The sequence below is a fragment of the Onychomys torridus genome, chromosome 8, assembly GCF_903995425.1.
Source record: "Onychomys torridus chromosome 8, mOncTor1.1, whole genome shotgun sequence".
NCBI classification, from domain to species: domain Eukaryota; kingdom Metazoa; phylum Chordata; class Mammalia; order Rodentia; family Cricetidae; genus Onychomys; species Onychomys torridus.
Genome location: NC_050450.1, coordinates 63,418,590 through 63,441,239, shown reverse-complemented (window position 1 = coordinate 63,441,239; position 22,650 = coordinate 63,418,590). Strand labels below are relative to the sequence as shown.

At 52.6% G+C, this 22,650-nt stretch overlaps 1 protein-coding gene across 1 annotated transcript in view; it reads right to left on the bottom strand.

Moving 5' to 3' along the window:
• The window catches only part of Rtn4rl1 (reticulon 4 receptor like 1), a 74,251-nt gene extending 54,958 nt beyond the window's left edge, over positions 1–19,293 (bottom strand). The window contains exon 1 of the mRNA XM_036197656.1: positions 18,793–19,293. Within this exon, the coding sequence (XP_036053549.1) occupies positions 18,793–18,805 (13 nt within the window). The 5' untranslated portion in view covers positions 18,806–19,293. The remainder of the gene's footprint in view (positions 1–18,792) is intronic.
• Positions 19,294–22,650: the final 3,357 nt, after the last annotated feature.

Sequence of the window (22,650 nt, the reverse complement as noted above, 5' to 3'; positions counted from 1 at the left end):
CCTGTGTCTCTGCATGTATGTTAGCACACAACATTCACACACAAAATGCATCAACCACCTCCTCCCCTGCAATGATACACACACACACACACACACACACACACACACACACACACACACACGCAACTTCCATCTCTCATCCTCCTATACACTTGTGCACACTTACACATTGCCATGCCTATCCCTACACAGTGTCTACAACACACACACACACACACACACACACACACACACACACACTGACTGCGGGCGGCTGGGGAAGAGCTGCAGCCTCCAGCCCTGCTCCTATTTAAAGAGAAGCATTGCTGGAAAAGGAACAAAAGCAAAGCCAGCTATAAATAGCCACCTCCCTTCTGCTTTTCCTGCCCTCAGGCCGAGCCTTGCCTCTTCTCTCCCGCCTAGGGCCCAGAGTAGCCAGGGCAGGCCTGGGGGTGGGCAGCAGGGCCCCAGAGGCCATTTGGCCAACCACTGAGCAATAGAGCAGACCAGGGGCTTTGGACCTCGGTGGGTGCAGGGCCATAGCTCCAGGCCACCTGCAGCCTGCCCAGGGTGCCTATGCCCAGCACAGAGGGAGGGAGGCCGCCTGGGCCATGGCTGCTGCATCAGCAGAACTGAACTGCAAGCTGCCAGCTGTGGTCAGAGGAAGGCAGGAGCCAAGCAGCAGCCCTGGTGCCCTGGTGCCACATTCCCGGCCAGGCCTTTCTTGGTTGGGTTCCTTAAAGCTACCAGCAGGGATGCTGCGTTTCTCAGAAAATTGCATGGGACTGGATGTGGTAGTGTATGCCTGTAATCCTAGTACTTGAATGGCTGAGGCAGGAGAATCAATCCTCATGAGTCACAGGGTGGGGGGTGATTTGTACCTATAATTTCCAGCACTTGGGGTTCCTAGCGCCCACATGGTGGCTCACAACTATCATAACCCCGGTTCCAGAGGGATCTGATGCCATCTTCTGACCTCCATAGGCACCAGGTGCACACATGGTGCACATACCCACATCCAGGCAAAACACTCATGCATATAAAATAAATCCAGCACTTGAGACATAAGACTGGGTGAAGATGAGGAGTTCAAGGCCAGCTTGGCTACATAGTGAGTCTAATGAAACCCTGTCTGAAAAAGAAACAAAACTAAACTAAACAGAAAAGAAAGTAACATGGGCACAAGAAGAAGTGTCAGAGCCAGGGGTGGAGGCTCAGCCTTTAAACCCAGCACACCGAAGGAAAGGAGGCAGACACAGATGGATCTCTGTAAGTTTGAGGCCAGCCTGGTCTACTTTGTGAGTTCCAGGCCTCTTAGGGATACACAGTAAGACCTTGTCTAAATTAATAAAATAATAACATAATGAATCAAATCAGTCCAGGAGAATGAGGGGAGATACTTCCACCAGTCTTAGGCAGGGCCCTAAATACACCTTCTGGCCTCAACTCCCTTTTGGGGGGCTGTTAGGAATGAAGCTGGAGCAAGGCAGGGCCTCGGGGGCTCTGGTGGGTCATGGGATGGGAGAGATGACAGGCTGCCCTCCTAAAGCTGAGAAGATTCAGTTAAGACAACAACAGTTGTTTCATTTATTCTGCATTTACCATGTGCCAGACACCAGGCTGTCTTCTCCTTGTTTGATCCCCTGTGAGGCTGGTTCTGTTTATTTTTCCATTTTACAGATAAGGAGACAGAATTAGAGGCTTTATTCTAAGGACACACAGTTTTCCAAAATGCTGACCCAGGGTGCAAAACCGAGCTGCAGCAGAAAGCAGGGGGGATCTTCCTATGTCCTGCTGGGGCCCAAGGGGGCCTGGCTCTCAGGCTAGCCCTCAGTTACCAGTGGATACTTGCTCTGCACTGGGCTGCTACTCCCCAGTTAGCCCAGGCTAGATGGGTTACAGGGAGGGAAGACCACAGGGGTCCTTCCCCACTGAGCTCCTCACCCAAAATCTGCTGCTTCAATGCACACCCCCCACCCCAGTCCCTGGCTTCCTGAGGGGCCTCTCCATGCCAGGCCTGGGGGAGGGGAGGAGATCGTGCAGGCAGACCTACTTTCAAGGCTTTAATCCTTTTTGCTTAAAGGATTTTTTTTTCTTTTGCTTGGGGAAGACTTGGTCTGATCAGAGGAGAGACGAAGGGAGCTGACAAGCTCTGGAGCATGGGGGGTAGGGAGGAGAAAGAAATACATATTTATTACCCTCAATTATTAAAAAACAGATAGTACCAGATCTCAGGTCCTGGTAGACACTACAGCAGCATTTGTTCAAGGACTGTTTCTTCCTGTTTTTTTTTCTTTTTCTCTTTTTGGTTAATTCTGTCGAGATGGTAATGCGGTTAGCTTATTAGTAAAACACCCGGCCAGTTCCCAGAGGGATGGATAGGCCAGCCAGCAGAGAGAGAGACCTACAGGGCCAGTGACTAGGGAGGATCCTGAGTCTTGGTGTAGGGAAGGCACAGATCCCAACTCAGCAAAGAGCGGGGGTGGCATGGGGCGGGGGGGGGGGGGTGGAGTGGTGTCTGTGCCCTCATTTTGGACTCCCTGGCCATTTCTGTCCCCAGTGCTCTCTAGGACAAACCCTTCATGGTAAGCAGCCTTCCAACAGGGTGGCTCTTCTTTTCAAAGGGACAGCAAGAGACAAATCAATGGATCCCAGCTTCCTTTGTTGGGGAGGTGATAGCCAGCTCTCCACCTTGGCTGCTGAGAGCGTCCCAAGGGGCACTGTCAGCTCCCAGGACACACCTTTCTCTTCCAGAAATGTATCTACCTGATGAGAAGGCAGGTCATGAGCTCAGACAAAGATGTGAGACTCCCCCCTCCCCGTAAGGGATCAGAAGTCTACTAATGCCTGGTCCTGGAGATTGGCAGACAGGCCTCTTTGTTGTAGACTCTGTAGCAAGCTGGATCCAGGGCAAGGCAGGCCCTGGAACAGAAGAGCGTAAGGAGATGGCTTGAGAGGAGAGTACAGAGCAGGACACACAGTAGGGCCTCGGTGCAGGGCTGCTGAAAAATTCAAAGGTGACACAGAGAACAGCAGCCGGGTTGTAGGGCGACCAGGAGGGCACTTTGAGTCAGTCCACTTGGTGTCCATTCCCCAAACCCCAACAGACAGGTACCATTCACTCCATGGTTTTGTTTCATTTTGTTTGAGACTTTCATGTAACCTCGGTTGGTCTGTGCTGGCCCTGAGATTCCAGTCCTGGCTACTCTCAAGTCTCAGCTCTGGATGACAGGCAGCTCAGCTTCAAAAGGACAGTCAGGGGAGGGCAGAAAGAAGACAACACAGAGATTCTTCAGGGAAGGCAGTCACTGCCGCTACTCCTCACATTGATGGCAACGTTCACTGAGCGCCTGAGTCAGGCCACAGCAAAGTGCCCAGAGCTTTGTATGAGACATCACCTTTAACCTTTCCAACTCCACAAGGTAGGTACTACTACAACCCCATTTCATGGATGAAGGAATCCAAGTTCAAGAAATAAGGTAACAGCTAGGCAGTGGTGGCACACACCTTTAATCCCAGCACTCCAGAAACAGAGAGGGGAATCTCTGAGTTCGAGGCCAGCCTGGTCTACAGAGCAAGTTCCACAACAGCCAGGGCTACAAAGAGTAACCCTGTCTGGAAAAACCAAAACCAAACCAACAAAGGATTTATTTAATCTTGTTTTATGTGTGTGAGTCTTTTGCTTGTGGGTATAGATGTCCCCTAGAAGTGGAGTTACAGGCAGTTGTGAGCTGTCACGTGGATGCTGGGGACCAAACCCAGGTTCTCTGGAAAAGCAGCCAGTGCTCTTAACCACTGAGCCATCTCTCCAGCTCTGTAGCAACTATTTTCAATGCTGTGTGACTTTGGGGAAGTCATTACAATTCTCTGAGCCTGTTTCCTCAGCTGAGAGATCAGATCCCTTTAGTACCAAATTTCCAAGAATTTACAGTTTCCCCACGTATCCCAGGATGACCTGAACTTGCTATGAACAGAAAGGGGACCAGAACTGCTGACCCTCTGCCTCTATTTCCCAAGTACTGGGCTGAAAGGCATTTGCCCCCCATTCCATTTGTATGGTGCTGGAGATGGAACTCAGTACCCTATGACTGCTAGGCAAGTACTCTACCAACTGAACTACATCCTCAGCCTAAGATCCTAAAACTCTATCAAGTCCCTCAGTGCATCTCGGAAGCAAGGGGCATATTCCTCTTTACACCTATCCTCAGAACCTTCTATAGTCACAAACCACCTAGCATCAAAGAAAATGAACGCCTTTGTAATCGCCCTCTTGGGTTCCCCAGCAACCTTTTTTACTGAATACATGGTTATGGCATACACACACACACACACACACACACACACACACACACACACACACATACACACACACACACGAGAGAGATAGATAGGGAGGGGGTGCTCTTTTCTGATTCTGGCTTTGGGTTCTAACTGGATGCTGGTGAGTCACAATGGACGTCACTCACTTCATAGGATGGCCTTCATCCACACAGCTCCCTGCAGAGCCCACCTCCTTTCTCAGAGGTCACGGCCAAATCTCTCAGATGTTGGCCATGATGTGGTCGCTAAACAGAGGTCCTGCAAATCTCAGGGGACTTTGCATGGCATATTACAGAACATTTACAGTCACAGTAACTTGGACTTCAGCCAGCTGTGGTGGTGCACACCCAGCACTCAGGAGGCAGAGACAAGAGGATTTCTCTGATTCCAAGGCCAGGAGTGAGTTCTAAGCCAGCCAGGACTACATAGTGAGACCACGTCTCAAAACAACAAAAGCTGCGATATAACTGGGGTAAGTGAAGACAGTGGTGCATGCCTGGGGGCTCAGCCACTCAGCAAACAGAAGAATCACCTGGAGGCCAGGCGTTTGAGGCCGGCCTGGGCTACGTACTGAAACCCCTAAGTCAGAACATAAACGAACAAAAGGCTTAGTATGGCTGAAAAGGCAAGGTGTTCGGGGTACAATGAGTTAAGACGGACACATACATTCATAGGCTGTAGGGAGGGCCTGCAGGAGGAAGCACCCCTGCCCAGCAGGCCGAGCTTCCATGTTGCTCCTCCAGCTGTGAGATTTTAGTGATTTTTCTCCTTTTCGAAAGCCTGTGGTTTCTCTACCATGGGTATGTACTATTTGGCGAGTTCAAAAAAATTACTCTGTGGCTGTTGAGCTAACCAACCCTCCTCCTCCTTGGTACTTAAGGGTCTGCAATAATAAACTCCTGCCAATCTATCTGACCACTAATCTGCTACCAGCGATCTGCCACCTGGTGACATAGACAGACTGTTCGCTTTGTGCTGCCCACACAGCCTTCCAGCTTGTTCTCAAAGTCTGGCCAGGTGAGCTGGAGAGGAGGACCTGCCCCCTCCAGCCACCTGTCCCCACTTGAAACCACCTGCCCTGACACCTACAGCTTCATGTACCTTCTCTCCAGCCAGTGGCTTCTCCCCAACATGGGGCTTTTCCCATCAGGCTGAGTTCCCTGAGAGTAGGGACTCCATTCAGACTATTATCAGCTCCCTTCTGTACCACACTGAGAGATTCGGTTACCCAGGAAATGGCAGGGGATGTACCCGGTGGCAGAGTGCTGGCTTAACATTCATAGGGCCTTGGGTTTGATCCCTAGCATGGCCCAAACCCAAACCAAACAAAGCTAAGTGGGAATGATTACAATGCACAGGGACTCAGGCCTGACCAACACTGTCAATAGAGACAAAAGTATGAGCAGCCGGTGACCAGACAAAACTGTACAATAACGCAGTTCCATGCATATGCTTCGCAATAGAAAGGAAGGGCTATGGGACTCAACCTCTGACCACATCTTGGCCATAGAAATAGCCAAGGAAAGAGTCTGACCCTGATGCAAGGGGCTCACTAGACCCCCCAAAACCTCCCTCACTCCATCAGGACTGGTACCTGGATCTCCCATTCCCTGTCCCAGGTGACTGATAAGCTTGGGATGGGCCTCAAGCCCTGGTCCTCTCCAAAGGACTGTGAAACTAACTTCTCAAGCCATACCTCAAAATGCTGGCTCTGCTCACATCCCCAGAGCAGACAGCTATACTAACAGGCATACCCCTGCCTCAGGGGCTTTGTATTTTGCTGTGGCTCTCACTGTGGGGAGAGAGACCTCTTCCCAGGTTGAAGCAGCTCAGATCACCTACAGAGCTCAGCCTTTTCCTCTGCTTAGGCCCCAGTTCCGATATCACCTTATCAGAAAGGCTTCACAGCCAATCTCTCTAAATCAAAAGCTCTCCAGTTACCTTCTATCCTTTAATTAACTCTGCAGATTTTCTGCTAAGCACTTAGCCTTACTTGAGAGATTATAGTCAGTGGTTTATTACCTATTCCCCACCCCCACCTTAGTGTATGCTCCAAAACAGCAGGGGGCTTGGCTTTTCCGTTACAGCATCCCCCACCCAGACAGCAGTAGACCACCAGTCAATACCCATTACATCCAGTGAGGTATGGTGGCTTGTGTCTGTAATCACAGCATTTGGGAGGATTGTGGTGAGTTCAAAACCAGCCTGGGCTACATTTTGAGGCTAGTTTGAACTACAGAGACTGACCCTGCCTCAAAACAGAACAAAAAACAAAATCCCAAGAGTTGTGACATCCATATTTGTGAAATGGCAGACAGCCCTCCCATACCTTTCTTGTCTTCAGCCCATGAAGAGAAAATCTGAAGGTAACCATAACCCATTACACGTCCTGACAAGAGCCGTGGCCTGCCTGATTCAGTCTGAGTCTCTCTTCTGGTAAACACAACTGCTAACACTAACAGAGCATGAAGCAGTGCATTATGGGAGTGGAAGCAGAAAGGCTGACTTAAAGGTAGCAGGTATTGAGCCATAGGCAAGACAACAATCCAGGGATGTCAAAAGCAAGGTAGAAGAGGTGGAGCAGGCTGGGCAGGGGAGAGGCCAGGAGGGGAGCTGCAGTGAGGCTGGATTCAGAGCCGCCTTTCTGGAGGCTTGGGAAGCAGAGGGTGCTCATCTTGCAACACTCCCATTTCCAAAGAGCCTCGATTCTGCAATCAAATGTGCCCTCCAGGCAGCAGCACCAGGGACAGCGGGCCAGTTACAGGCAGAAGACAGCCCCTGGCCAGCCTCTGCCCCACCATTGGATTGGCTGGTAAAACGTGCAGCATCTTTCTGCCTGTGCAGGGCCGCCAGCCTCTCTCCCTCTGCTCGGATTTTCTACTGAAACCACAGGCCTGGGCAGCAACCCCAAGGAACCTGTGAGGAAAGGAGAGCATCAGTTCAAAGGAGCAAGTCATTTTCACAGACTGGAGAGAAAACAAAAGAGCCGTCTTCCCACCCCAGGCACCACCTGCGCTTGGCTTCGTATAGCAATTTCACCCCCTCGTGTTCGGTCCAGCCTCATTTAAACAGTTCAGATCTCGGAAGCCTAGCGTGCCCACCAGAGATTTTCATTTGCCATGGAATCGATAGTGCAAATTTTGTTCCAGAAAAATCTGCCGAGCCCAAACTCAAACTTTTCCAAGTGAGAGTGTTGTTTCTTTTCCCCCACGCAGAGCCTGTCCTGCCCAGCCTCTTTCTATGCCTGGGAGGAGGGGACTGAAGGAAGAAGCGGTGAGGGCTCTGGGCTCGCACAAGCTATCAGTTCTGCACATTCTGAATCCTCCTGTGACTTGGAGCTAATTAGACCTGGCGTTGTTGCTTTTGGGGGTGAAGGCGGGGGCTCACAGCAAACGCCCTGGGACCCTGCCCTACAGCTTCTCCTGGCTCCAGGAACTGTCTTTTTTTTTTTTTTTTTTTTTTTTTTTTTCCTGAAATGCTCTAAAGTTAGCCAAGAGTCTGAAATCCCAGCTAGAGAACAAGACAGTAAAAAGGCTTGAACCAGGAAATTCAAAGCCAGTGGGCAACATATTGAGGCCTGTCTCAAGGAAACAGAACAAAAACCTTGAGGATTTCATGATTTAATCTTATGGCTACAACATAATGACAAAGTTAAGTTTTCCTGCTAAGTTGTTTGTATGTGAGCCTATGTGTAGAATCAACTACCATTTATTAGAGGGTCACCCATTCTATGGATGCAGTATATATACTTTGCACAGGGAGGCTGCTTTAGCTGGATCCTGGTAGGAAACAGAGTATCCATGAATTGAGTATTTTTGTTTGTTTTGTTTCATTTTCCAGACAGGATTTCTCCGGTGTAGCCCTGGCTGTCCTGGAACTCACTCTGTAAACCAGGCTGGCCTGGATGGAACTCAGAGATCCACCTGCCTCTGCCTCCTGAGTGCTGGGATTGAAGGTGTGCGCCAGCGTGGCCCAGCCTTGGATTGAATAGTTTGATGAGTAGGAACAGGAGAGTCAAGGACCCTGAGACACACACTGGGGCTCGGGAGGAAAAGGTGTTCCTACTGAGCCCAGACACAAAGGGCAGTGCTGGGAAGAACTGGGTGGCAGATGCAGCAGGGCCTGCCCGCAGTTCAAGACTGGACCATTTTAGCTTCCAGCAGCCCCCTTCCACCTCCCACTTTGCCAGAGGCTTTCTCTAGCAATGAAGCTCCTGGCTTTGCTCAACCCTAGAGAAGGCCAAAAGCACCTGGGCATTCACACCTCTCCAGAAGTCTTGCTTGGCCCCAATGCTCCAGGTGGGGTATGGGGGAGGGTGGGTAAGAGTGTAAACCCACTAGGCTTCCCTGCTTTCCTCTCTGGATGAGATAAAGGAGATGCATACTCTCTTAGACTGTACCCAGTTTTCCCAGTGAGTTTGTCCTGGATGGCCACGTGGGAAGCTGTGTGACAAGGCGTTTTTTTGGCTTCTTGCCTTCTCTCTGTCAGCTCATCACTGGCTCCTGGCATTTCCCAGGATCACTTCCCACAGAAACTACCTGCTTGAATCTTTTTGGGCTGCGCTTTTGAGAAAACATGTGGGTGACTTCTCCTGTGGGGATACAGAGAAGTCATGGTGACTTGCCTCTACTTGAATATAAGCCCATTGTTGAATGTGGACAGCCAACCTTGAGAGGCAGACAGCAGAGTAGTGAATGGGTTAGAAGGACAATGGGGAAGGTGACGGCCAGTATTCTCAAGGAACCTAACCGGCCATCGGGGAAAGAAAAGTCATTGCTATAAAGTGGGAAAAAAGCCAGCACAGGGAGATAGATAGAGGACCCCTCTCTGGTCCAGGGATACATTCTCAGGAAGCAGGCCAGGTGTCAGAGGCCATCTGAAGAACAGGAGTGTAGAGGAAAGCAATCTAGGGTATTCTAGGGGCCGGCGTGGTGGCGCACGCCTTTAATCCCAGCACTTGGGAGGTAGAGGCAGGCAGATCTCTGAGTTTGAAGCCAGCCTGGTCTACAAAGTGAGTTCCAGGATGGCCAAGGCTGTTAACAGAGAAACCTTGTCTCAAAAACACAAACAAACAAAAGAGTATTCTAGGCAGATTTATTTGTGCAAATCCTTAGAGATGCGGGAGAAATATGATTCAGTAGAATGGAAAGTTGTTGAGCAGATCTGGAGCTTAGAGTTCAAAAACAGGGAGTGGGGACAGACAGCCCTGGAGTGGGAGGGGGAGGGGGAGGGATTGACAGCCAGGCTAGGAAGAAGTCTGGGCCATCCCCTTCGGGAGAGAAGGTTTTTAAGCTGGTGAGTGACAGGGCATCACATGGCCCCCATAAATATGGACAATCCTGATGTGTCAATGAAAAGAATGATCTAGAGAGACAAGAACACACAGCACTGTGGAGTCTTGCCACAGTGAAAAGTCTACTCTGGGTGAAGGGGGTGGAGGAGGCAGAAGAGGCAGCTGGGTTGGGGTGGAGTCTAGGACAGCAGCAAAGGAGGAGGAGGAGCAAAAGGACTCCAGGACTCCATTCCATGACAGCTCTGGGGAGGAGGAAGGGAAGCTCATCATCTGGGACTTCCAGTGCTAGTATTATGGTGCGTGGGGAAAGGATAGTTCTAGACGACAAGATGGAGGAAAAGAGCAGCTCGCAGAGAGACAAGGGCAGGGACAAGAACACCAGGGATGCTAGACTTTGAGGACATCTGAGAGTCCCCTGAGCGGACTGTGGTGGGCATCAGAAGCAGCATATTCTCTGGGATCAGCAAGTAGCTATTGCAGACGGGGTGGTTGGAAAGTCCTCCAGAGCAGAGGGTAGGGAGCAGGGTCCAAACATTACCCAGGGAAGCACCCCAGTGGAGGATGGCTGTTAGTTATTTGGCAGCGCTCTTACCCTGCGAGGAAATGTCACGAAACACGACAGAATCCACTAACAAGAGTTTTATTAAGATAGGAAAGAGAGAGACAGACGTGCACAGGCCTGTGGAAAACGCACGTGATCAGGAGAAAGGAGGACCCGGGGAATATGGCGCCAGCTTATAAAGGCTGGGCTGCGCCTGCGTACATGGGTTCATGTGGCTACTCCACGCATGCGCGTAGATCACATGGTTGCCCTGCACACTTTATACAACCACACAAAGCCATGGGGTCCTGGTCACAGGAGACATTTTGACCCAGAAATGGCTATTTTGAACCGGAAATAGCTAGGCGGAAGTGTCTAGGTCGGCCGGGCATGCCCAACCGTGGGGGCATGTTGTGACTTCATATCAATGGCGAAGATGAAGCTAAGCAACTAGGGGAGGGTCATTATGGAAGTCGGGGGACAGGACAGTCAACAGAGTCAAGGGGCCACGGGGTGGGGGTGGGGAGTGACAGACAAGGGTGCTGCTGGCACAGATAACCTCTTGTAGGACACCAGGATGGGAGAGCCGGAGCCAAGTGGTCATAGGGTGCAAATTGAAGAGAGGAAACAAGGTCCTCACTGCAGAGCCTGCTCTCAAGTCCTGTGATCCCGGGAGAAGGAATATTCTCCCTGTTAACACACCAGTGGCCTTCCAGTGTGCGAAAGCTTGCTGGAATGGATCCTATGGAATTCATAAGTCTCTAAGCTGGAGAAGCAGGCAGGGACTTGGAAGGAGGAAGCTCCTCCCTTAGCCCTGGCCAGGGCTCCACCCTCATGTTGTATATTCCTGGCTCTGACGTGGGAAACATTAAAGAACACTGTTCTACTGCTGAAGGCTATGCTATCAATCTAGCCATATTAGAAGTGGGTAAACTGAGGCTCAAAGAGGAAGAGATGTGCCCAGGGTCCTAGTGAGTCAGTCACAGAGATGGACCTTCACCCAGTTCCAGGACTCCAACTGTGAGGTTCTTCTTCCCACAATTCCGCAGTTCCCAGAAAGAAAGGGGTGTCACTGAGGCCAAAGCCAGGAGTGTGAGAGGGCTGCAATCAGCTCGAGCGGGGAGAGAGACAGGAAAGTATACACGTAGCACAGCGGGTCACAGGCAGGACATGCCAACGAGAGCCCAGGTTGTCCCCACACTGGCCACTGAGTGACCTCCCAGGCTCTGTGTCCCCTGAGACTGGCCAGTCCCCAGCCCATCTCACCACATGCTCCTTCTTTCCCTGAGCCTGCCCAGACAAGTCCATGAATAGAACATTAAAGGCAAAACCTTCTAACAGAAAAAGCAGCTCCCTGGTAGGAGTCGCCCCACTAAATGTCAAACTCAGAGCAAGGCTTCCTGCCTTGTGTGCTTCTCGCTAATGGAGGCACCTTGGCCTCCACATCCCATCATCCAATCGCCCTATAAATAAATCATTGTAAGAAGAATGCCAATTTTTCCCCTAGGGCCTCATGAATCTCTCTACATAAGCCTATGTAAAGGCCTCCTTCGCAATCAGCTGGTCATGGGCCCAGAGAGAGCCCTGATCATTTGGAGGCGAGAGCATTTCTCACCCCACTTCCATGGGTGGAGAGTCGGGAGCCCAGCTTTTCCCCCTGACTCAGGGAAAACTTTCGCTCTGTTTCCTGTAGACTAATCAAATTGTCACCATGATGCTAGCACCCTCTGGAAAGAAGCCAGTAAACTGCCAAGAGGCTCTGTCTCTGGGGGCTGCAGTGGCCTGTCCCCTGGCAGACGTGTGATGAGTCGTGCCCACCCACCCCCTTATAGGGCGAGCCACATACCCACTCATCAAGCTTTGTCCCCAACATGTGGCACACAACCACACTGGCCCACCCACTCCTAGGGCCCCCAAATGAGTGGCTCACCATCCTGCTGTGGCATCAAGCCATGTTAGTGGATGGGAGCGTGGGTGCTCACATCTGTGCCAGTGCACGGGGGTTGGGGGGGTGCTGCTTTACAACAGTGGACTTCTGACTTGCACACTCTGAGAGCCTGTTGCATGCTCGCCAGGTGTGCAACACACACACACACACACACACACACACACACACACACACACGCACACACACACACACCGAATTGTGCCAACCCTCTTGCTGTGCCAGCCCCAGAAGCCCCCAGAGTGACTCTTGTGAATTAGACAGCAGGGGCTGTTTGCAGTTTCGACTCCAGACTTCGCTGACGGATGAAGCAGTGACAAGACCCAGAAGCACCCATTGTCTCTGTTAGATCAGAAGCCTCCTCCTCAACTGAATGGAGGGAAGCCTTCCCTCCGAAGAGGGATCTCACTCTTCCCCACCCCAAGACTCAGCTAGACTCTGCCTTGCTTGCTTCGTGTGGTTATCTGCAGTGGCTGGAAGGGCACAGGACCGCCCCTGAGTCCGGCTGGAAGGGCACAGAACCGCCCCTGAGTCCGGCAGGTGTCATCCTGGCTGGCAGGCTATGGCTGGATCATAAAAAAGAGAAAAGCCAGTACAGGCAGAAGCATCTGTCTCAATCAGCCTGCAACTACTCGGCCAGCATGTTGCTCCAGAGACCATCCACCTACCCGTGTGGGTGTGGCTGTCAGCCTGGAAGGGGTGCCGGGGAGAGCAGCTACTGGAGAGGGCTGAGAGTGTATGACCAGCCCACATAAGCAGTGGTCTTGGGCCTTTCTCGGGAATATGAAGCAGACGGGAGAGCTTCTGGCTAACTGTCCTATGTCTGCTAGCATAAGCCAGAGCAGCAGCAGAGGAAAGATCCAACTAGACTTGAAGGGGGACATCAGATAGAAGATACAGGAGACAGAGGTTCGGGACTCTGGGTCCCAGCCATGGGACTTTGCAGGGGAAACTACCAGGACACAAATGACTCATTAGCACCCCACAAAACAAATGTCATAGAAATCAAGACAGATGGGCACATGAGGCGGTGGAGCTTAGGGGTTGAGAGGGTGAGAAAAGAGTGTGGGACTCTTCACAGAGCCTTGGACTACAGTCAGATGCATCAGGAGGCTAGCTGGGAGGGCTATATGAATCTGCCTATGCCTCAGTTTCTCCTTTTTATTCTTATCTTAATTATGCATCTCTGTGTGGGATATATGTATGCGAGTCCAGGTGCCTACAGAGGCCAGAAGGTGTCAGATTCCCTGAAGCTGGAGTTACAGGTGGTAACCCATCTGATGTGGGTGCTGGGAACTGAACTCAAGTCCTTTGCAAAAGCGGTACTCGCTCTTAACCCCTGAATCATCTCTCCGTCCCCAGTCTCCCCATCTTGAAAGTGAGAAGGACAGCTGGATCTTGCTGGTAACTGTGGAGACGGCATAGTGTCGGGCACTTAGCTTGGCCCACAGTAAGGGTTAAGTAGATATGAACAGCTATTGCTCATAAGAAGACAGTGGTTGGCCCCAGTGCAGCCAAGTGAGCTGGGAAGAATAATCCATGCATCCGAATCTCTTCCTCACTTTCTCCTTCAACGCATGCTCTGAAGATCCAAGGTGGCTTTGCCTTGCTCTGTGAGAGCCAACCCAGCCGTTTCCTCCTGTTTCACTTTCTCCTCCCATACCACTGGTAACAGACCCAGAGTCTTGTGCATAGTACTAACTAAATGCTCTGCCACTGAGCCCTAATCCCAGTGCTCTCTCTCTCTCTCTCTCTCTCTCTCTCTCTCTCTCTCTCTCTGCGTGTGTGTGTGTTGTGTGTGACACGTATGTATATTCCTATGTAGTCCATACTGACCTTTAACTCTCAATCCTCCTGCCTCAGCCTCCTGGGCACCTGATTATATCCACGTGCCCCCATACCCAGCTAGCCCCCTGACTCACGTCTGCCCAGCGTGGCCTGGCCACCACGCTCCGAGGAAAGGGCTGCTTCCTTCCGGCACTGAGGTCCTGCCTCCTGCTGTCCCTGGAGGCTCTGTTCCCGTTTCGCCAGCTATTTTGCTTCCTTGGCCATCTGTTCCCTCCCTGTCATCTCCTCTCTGCTTTAACCTTAACCACTACTTCGCTGCAGATGGTACCAAACAGACCCGTTCTTGACATCCTTCATGATGCCCGCTCCCCGCTTCTCAGCTCCTCAGCATCAACTGCTCTGTCCTTTCTCAGGCCCCATCCCAAAGACATGTCTAGAGCTTAGAGGTGGATTCACTCCACAAACTCCCTCTATTTGAGTCCCATCTGTTGGCACCTCTACTCAGGTTAAGAGGGCAAACACCTACCCTTCCCTGCCTCTCCCTGATGAGACTTCTTGTCAGACTTAGCAAGAACCTCTCCTGGCTCAATGCACATTTGCTGTGGTTCTCTACCTGGTCTCCATAGCAGTCTTGGACCCTCTGAAGGGATAGAGGCTAGAACGTGGAACAGAGCCCAGGAGATCTGGGGCTCATTCCTACAGCAAAGGAACACTATCCATTCTGGGAATTTGGGTCCTAGACAATTTCCCTATAGAAAACAGACCTAAAGATTCTGAACCAAAGAACTGATCCCAAGCTGTCAAGAACTGGATCGAACACACTGTGTACCTACCTTGTCCAAGCTCACCACTGTCCTTACCTCACTTCTTGTTGGGCATGATAGCACTTGCCTTTAACCCAGGACTCTGGGAGCCAGAACTAAGTAGATCTCTGAGTTTGAGGCCATCCTGGCATACACAGTGAGTTCCAGAACAGTTAGGGCTACACAGTGAGACCCTGTCTTAAAACAACACCACATGATTGGGGATTTAGCTCAGTGGTAGAGTGTTTGCCTAGCAAGTGCAAGGCCCTGGGTTCGATCCTCAGCTAAAAAAACCCAAACAAACAAACAAAAAAAAAAAAACCCACCACAAACCAAACAGAAACCCCACACGTTACTTCTGGCTGCAGAAGAGACCATGTCTCACCGACTTTACTTAGCAACCTCCTCTGCCTCTCCTCTCTGCTTGGGTGTCCCTAAAACTTCCCTTAGCTGTTCTCTTCTGGAGTAAGGGCCAGGAGCTATGAGGAGAGGCACACAGTTCCAGGGGGTTGATAAAGGAAGCATTTGGGTGAAGTTAGTTCCACCAGGCTGAATCCCCGGATTGGGATAGAAAGAGGTTGGAGATATTGAAGGTTCCACTTTTGTGGCTGAATTTGGACTAAAAAAGTAAAATATCTCAGCTCTTTCTAGAAAAGATCTCGTATTTCCCCTCCACATCTTTTCCCACCACAGAAAAGAATGCCTTTGCCATCCTTTCTCTCTTCTTTCCGTTGGGGTGAAGAAGACCCACACTGCCACAGTTCTGGGTCCTGTTCTCAGAAGGATGCAGTGATGGAGCCGTCCACACCTGCCTTGAGGAGACCCTTGAATCGCTAAGGGGACTCTGTGCAATCCACACAGCACCACACTGTTTTCTCCTCTGCTTCTCCTTATTCCCACAGAGGAGAAGCACACTCAGCTACCCGGCCAGCCAGCCCATCTAGATATGGACATCAAGGAGAACAAACGTGCCTTACTGGGTTGCAGGCCTTAATCTAGAACTTGCTGAATTATTTAGGGATGGCATTAACTTATAAACGAGTGTGTTTGACTGATTTTGTGGTTGATGTACAGATAAATTCTAATGAAAGACAGCTACACGATTTTAAATTATTAATTAGACTGCCACTTAACAAAGCCTGTTTGGCACTCTATTTCCTTGCTTAACAAGACAAAAACTTTAAGGAAAGGGCTCTGTTATTAGCCCAGGGGCTCTTGATTTGTATTCGGTTTTTATAGCTCTAAAAATGAAAACCATAGACCCTGACCTTATGCTTGCAACTCTGGAACAGCAAAACCCCCAGCAGGCCGCCTTTCCCTCCTAGAGAAGGCTGCATGGCTCGAGGGCCTTGCTTGCCCTGACACCTCTCATCTCTCCTGACCAGAGGCTTGCTTTTTATATCCCTAGTTCTCTCAGGGTAGACTATGAGCTGGAAACACCGGTAGAGAAGCTGCCGAAGCCTTCAGATACCAGCCCTGTCAGCAGCTGAATTTCATTGGGGTGCTTCTGGTTCACACAATGGTGGCCAGTGGAGTCCGTTTATTATGAGATAAAGATATCTCAACCCCCCTACCCCCCCCCAAAAAAGGCCTGACATCAATAGCTTTACTAAAACAATCAGAAATCAGAGAGATGATGCTTATGGTCTAGGGCCTATTCTTTCCCCTTCTAGGAAGAGGACTTTTTCCTTCCTTCAAACCCTCTTCCAAATCATAAACTATTAAACTCACCCAGGTCCAGGACCCCATGTGGGATTCTGCACCAGCTAGGCAAGCACCTTCTCAAATCAACTTGTAAACCTTGCTGTTTGGAGCCTCTAGGAACAATTCCACAAACGGAAACTTCAATGGCCACCTCCCTTGGCATTCGCCTGAGGCATATTTTGGCTTTCAGCACATACCTATAATCCACACAACGCCTCTGAGCATCCTCTACATATACAGAAGAGACAAAGCCACGGTATTGGATCAGCAGCCCAATGAGAAAAATTGCCCAGAAAAGGACCAAACAAAAGTCAATTGCTCACACAGTGTCCCAGGAGCAGGCTCCAGGCCACCCACGCCCCACTCAGCCTTGGCAAGGGCTTCTCTGCTCTGTTTCCCTCAAACCAACCCAGGTGTGAACTTTCAATTGATGGAATCTCTCTAGCCAACCTTTTCTGTGCAGGGAGGGACAAAGGGCCCAAGTGGCAAGCACACATGACTACTAAGCCTCCAGTGGCCACCTCTTGAGCAGGGAAAGGAGCCTTCTCCCAGGGAGCATCCCCCAGAATGCACTGGGGCTTACCTAGAGCTGGGCTTCTGGCTAGCAAGGGTACCAGAGAGCTTCTGGAGGTTGCTGGAGCCTCCCTGGGCACCTAAACCATATAAATAAAGTGTGTGGGCTGCTTTGTGGCTCATTCTTAACTGTAAACTGCCAAAAGACAAAAGACCCAAAGGGAAATGAGATGTCAGTTCTTCCCCATTATCTCCATCACAGACCTGCAGCCCAGACATGGCAGCCTTTTAAAAATTGCCTGAGAAGCCTTCTCACTAGAGTGCCTATGCTCTATGCCTGGGCCTTTCAGACTGCGCTGTCTTCAGCTCTCTAAAATCACCTTCCTGTGCAGACACACTGGTCAACACTCCAGCACTGCTGAGTGGCTGAAATGACTTTCCATGTCTTTCTGCAGAGAAAGGAACTGGGGTGTCAACAGCAAAGCGTCTCCTCTAACTACTGCAGAGACTTGCCCCACACCATAGCGAAAGGCTCTCCGCACTGTACCGACCCACGTGGAGGGCACAAGTCATACACAAGTTTGTGACTGTTCTTACACGGTGGAGCAACCAAGCCTCCACGGTTGCCTGAGGCTGGACCACCACTCAGCCTTTACTGCTCATACGGAAGGCGTGGCTTCTTCACCCACCTGTCTGACCTGCTTATCTGGCTCTCCCCCATCATCGGGTATCTGCTTCTGTCCTCTCATCATGGGGCTTCGCTTCCCCCACCTCTGCCACCTCCCCCTGCCCGTTTTCTCCTTCCCCATCCTGCTGTGAGGTCAGAATCCTGTGCTTACGACACCTCGGTCTGTTGCCATGGAAACAGGGGCGGATTAAGGCTGGAGCGCCGGAGCGCAGGGATCAGGCCCCTCCGCTACCTGAGCTCCCGCCTCAGCTAGCTCCCGCAGGGCGGGAGCAGCCAGCAGCAGACACCGTGGCTCAGCAGCCGCCGGGCCCAGGCTAGGGACAAGGGGGTCCCAGAGGGGCGCCACAGCCAGACCAATGGGACCTCGGAGCAAAGAGACACATGCAGAGGCGGGGAAGTGAGGGTGACCGGTCCGCGGGCTCACGTGTGGTCACCTGCCCTTTCTGGGCTGGAGGGACAGCACCTAGAACGGCAACCACGTGGGGGCGCGGCAGGACTTCCCCGGCACCCGCGCCAACTTTGCTGCGCTCCTGCTGCCGGGGAGTCTGGGCGAGGTGGTCACCGAGCCAGCGCCCGTCAAGTGGAGCCTGGCTCCGGCCGCGCACACTGCCAGCACGGCCTTCGCTGTCGCGTGCCTCTGATCTAGGCATTAGGAAAGTTTGAGGAGCCGGACTTCTGGCGCTTGCCACTCCCCATCCTCGGTCTCTGAGTGCTCGCTCAGGGCTTGTCCCTGGGGATAAGGCTAGGATGCTAGGAAGATGCCGTGTTAAGACCTGCGGTGAGCGCCGGGGTCGCGCGCTGACTGACCGCTGGCTGCACCCGAGTGCGGGTAGTACCCGGCGCTGAAGCAGCAGAAGCAGGGGCGGGTGCCCGCGCAGGGGATGGAGCAAGTGCAAAACTTTAGAATGGCAACAAAGCAAAGGTCCCCGGAGACCAGCTCCCTTTTCACCAAAGGCTTCTACGCTGGTCTCTGAGCCCTCGAGACAGACCCCTGGGGCCTGGCCACTCGATCCATGCACAAACCCCGTGTTTCGCAACAGGCCACCAACAGGATCTCAGCTCCAGCAGCAGGCTCACGGCGGGTGTCTGTGACAAAAGCCAGCCAGCTAGCAGGGGGCTGCTTCCGGGACCCATTTCCCTGGAGCTCGACGGTTCCGGGGACTTGAGACTCTGCCCGGTTCCATTCAACTCCAACTTGCTCCTACGGTTCCCACTCACCTTTGCGAAGCATGTTGGCCGCGGGGCCGCCACTCCGAGGTCGGCCTAGGCGCGCTCCCTCCTGGGGTCCAAATTCAAATCCCTGGGCGCCAGCTGCAGCTAATCCGAGCGCGTCGAGGCGGGGGCAAGCCGGGAATCCGCTTGTGCCCGGCGACCCGGTCCCGCAGGGGCATGGTGAGCCCAAGCCCGGCGCCCAGAGCACCGGCACCCGCACCCGCTAGCAACCGCGGCGCTACCAACCAACCCGGTGCGCTCGCTCAGCCCCGGGGCGAGTGGCTTGCTCCGCCGAGCAGGCGGCCTGATTGTGCCGCCCCAAACACTTTGCAGGCGGTTTTGAGGGGGGACGCCGCCCCCTGGCCGGCCGGCCGGCCGATGTCCCCTCTTCCCCGCCCCCTCGGACAGTGGCTGCTGCAAAAGGGCGCTCGCACGCACAGCCCAGCTCCGGGGAAAGCGCCCGGCGCGCGTTTGCAGGACTAAGCGATCCGCTGAGCGGGGCGCCTCCCTTCCTCCCCCCGGCTTCCCCCACCTCTCTTCCTCCTCCCTCCCTCCCTCCCTCCCTCGCTCTTCAGCTCCCTCCCTCCCGCTCTGCTCCCCGCCCCCGCTCACGGAGCGCCTCCCATACAAAATTTATGAAAGTGCTCTCAGCTCGCGGTGCGGAGCGCCGTCCTATTCCCAGGGCAGCAGCGCTCAGCCGTGCGGCGCCGCCTCCCAAGGTGTTTTCGCTGCACCTGCCCCCGGGGACGATCCTCGGCCCGCGTCCGTCCAAGTACCTGCCCTAGTCCTTGGTCGGTCGTCGGGCCACTAGAACCGCCCTCCCCGGCCCCGCAGGCTTCTCCGAGCACGCACCCGCAGCCCAGCCCCCGCCAGCTCGCCCTTCGCGGCTGGAGGTCATGGAGAGAAGCGGCTGGAAGCGTGTACTCGCCCGGAGTCCTGATCATAAGTCCAACACCCTTGTCCCGTCTCCACCCTGACCGGTGCCCCTTCCTCCTGCAAGGCTCGACGGTTCTTCCCTGCCCGCCCAGAACAGCTCTGGCGAAATAGCGGTTTCCTCATCCCGAGTCCCAAGACACTGTTCTTTTGGGGGAGATGTGCGGGACAGCTAGCATTCGAGGAGGTCCAGTTGAAAATCCTATAAGGAATTAATGGGAGTTCAGGTGGACTGTCTCCGGCTGGAGGGCCGCTGGTCCCCACTGGTCCTACACAAAACCCGCCCGTGCGAGGATTCTCCAAACCGGCAGGAGGTACCTCCTGGAAAGCGGGTCCTGTAGGGGCCCTCTGGGCCAAGTGCCGAGAAGGTTCAAGCCAGCAGAGATCCTAGGTGGAGGCCGGCACCCCCTACTGGCCGGAGATAAGAAGGACTCCAAAAAAAGGAAAAAAAGACTGGACCAGGTCACTCATTGAACATACATACATACATACATCATACATACATACATACACACACACACACACACACACACACACACACACACACACACACACATATATATATATATAAATTACACTATGTGGAAATTCTGCTAGTGGAAAAGAGGTCTTTGTCTTCCTGAAGTTTACTTTCTAATAGGACAAATGAGGAAGTCAAGATGAGATGGTAGTGCCTGGAAGAAAAACAAATGGGGTGTTGCTCAGGAGCTGATCTGGGCTGGGGTTCCCGGTGGGGATGGAGCTGATTTGACAGCGGCCATCTAAACAGAGATCTAGTAGAAGTCCTCTGTGGATTAAACTCAGCGTGATAGGAAGATCAAAAGCAAGGCCATTACATTCAGGCACTCAGTGCCCTAAGGTTTAAGCTCAGGACACAGGCCTCAGGACGATCAAAAGCATTTGATAAGAGAGAAGAAAGACCCACTAGCTAGGTTCAAACACAACAAAAGTTACAAGGTGCAGCAGGAAAGGGCTGACTAGCAAGCAGCATCAGGTATGAGGGAGAATCAGAAGAGGTGCCCTTGAGGTCTGGGTTCAACAGGTTGAGAGGTAAGGGCATCCAGGGAGGATGGAATGCCAGGAGGGACAGAATGCACCACTGTTTGAAGATCTGAAGAAACCTCATTGAGAACATTCCTCAGCTTGGTCCTTCTGGGGTCGGGAACACAAAGTATAGTCCCTGCCAGCTGTAGGGCTCTCCTGAGTCCTGCCAGACTAAACTCTAGGACGCCGAGAGCTGTGGAGGCAATCCAGAAAGCTAAGGCCCAGAGAGGTTAAACAGTTTGCTCGAGAACACCCAGTAATCAGTGACAAAGTGTGGGCACCAATGAGGGTGTGCAATTCCCTTTCCCACCTTCCCACGCCGCCTCCCCACGACCCCCTGCCCCACAAACTCCAATATGTTGGGTAAAGTTGGGCGGCATGAGTGTGAGAAGCTGTTATTTTGGGATTCGGGAGGGCTGAATGCTGACTTGGAGTCCAGCCAGGGGATGGGGGTGGCTGTAGGTGGGTGCTGTGGTATAATGGGGGAGGGGGTTACATTGAGCCTGCCTTCTCAGCAGGCAGTAATTACTCAGACTTCTGAGTAACCCAGGAAGGGAGACCCCCATGGACAGATGGAACTATCCTCAATCTAAGCTGAATGGCAGCTTACTCTTGTCCTGCATGGCACAGTCTTAGGGACACACTCCTGATTGTTTGGAGCTGCAGTGTTCCTCTGTAACACCTGGCTTCATAGTGGGGGCAGAGCTGCTCATTAGTGATGGGAAGCAATACAGCAATATTAGGAGATGGGCATACCTCTGACCAGGTAAGGCCCTAGGGGATGAGGCAGCTGTTGGGGAGAAGCCACCGCACCATTGGTGACAATCTTTCCACCGTGGAAATTAAAGCTAAAGCCAGAGAGGAAGCTGTCCACAGGGAGACTAGGTTTTGGTATGCCAAGGGGGCAGAGTGGGCTCCTGGAGCTCAGACCCTGCACTCTGAGGGGTTGGGGATGTCCAGAGACATGGGAAGCCCACGTTGGACTCTTATCAAGGTGAACAAAGACTGTACCATGATGAACACATCCTGAGCTAAGCCATCCCTGTCCTCAGAGTGGCAGAGACTGAGGGGCACTGACCCTTTGCACCCCTTCCCTTGGTTGCTCACTCCCAGCCTGCCTACCTATCTCTCCTCTAGCAGCCTCCCAGGCAAGGCCTGTCCCTGGCTGCTTGTTTTTACATCTCTCTGCACCTTAATTAGGGGTTTCCAAGCAGGGAGGGCCTCCAGGGGAGCCTTAGGCCACAGAGCTGTCTTAAAGGGACAGCTATGCTCATGGTCCCACTGCACAAAGAGGAGGGTGGGAGGGGCGAGTTCAGAGTCCTGGTGACCACCGCTCGGTGGTGCAGACTGCTGAGGGTCAGCTCTGCGGGTGCTTTGTTCTTCCAAAGGTCAAGGCTGTCTCATTGACTGCTCTGCCTTCTCTTCGGGGTCCCAGGAGTGCTGTCCACCGATCAGAAAAAAGGCTATTGCCTGAAGGACAGTCTAGACAGGGCAAAGGCTTGCCAGGACCCAGAAGGTTTAGGGAATTGGAGGCCTCAGGCTGCCCCATCCTTCCAAGAAAGCCTTTTCAGTTTCCAGGCTCTTTTGAGTGCCAACTTCTCCCACATCAACCCTCCACACGGTGGGCTCACAGCAATCCACACCAAGCTGTCAGCTTGGGAGCTGGGCTGGTAGGCACTAAGGCTCCATCTTGTTGGGATAGCAGTCCTTTGAGTTAGAGAAGGTGTTCATGTCGACTGACGGACTACTGCTTATCAGAAAGAACGAGGGTGAGGGTGGGGAGCAACAGGAAGGCCCGGCAGGTCAGCAGAACCAGGCCAGGAAGAGCATGGGGGCACAAGGTCGCTCAGAAGGCAATTGCAGTGGGCTGAGACCACTAGAGGACGG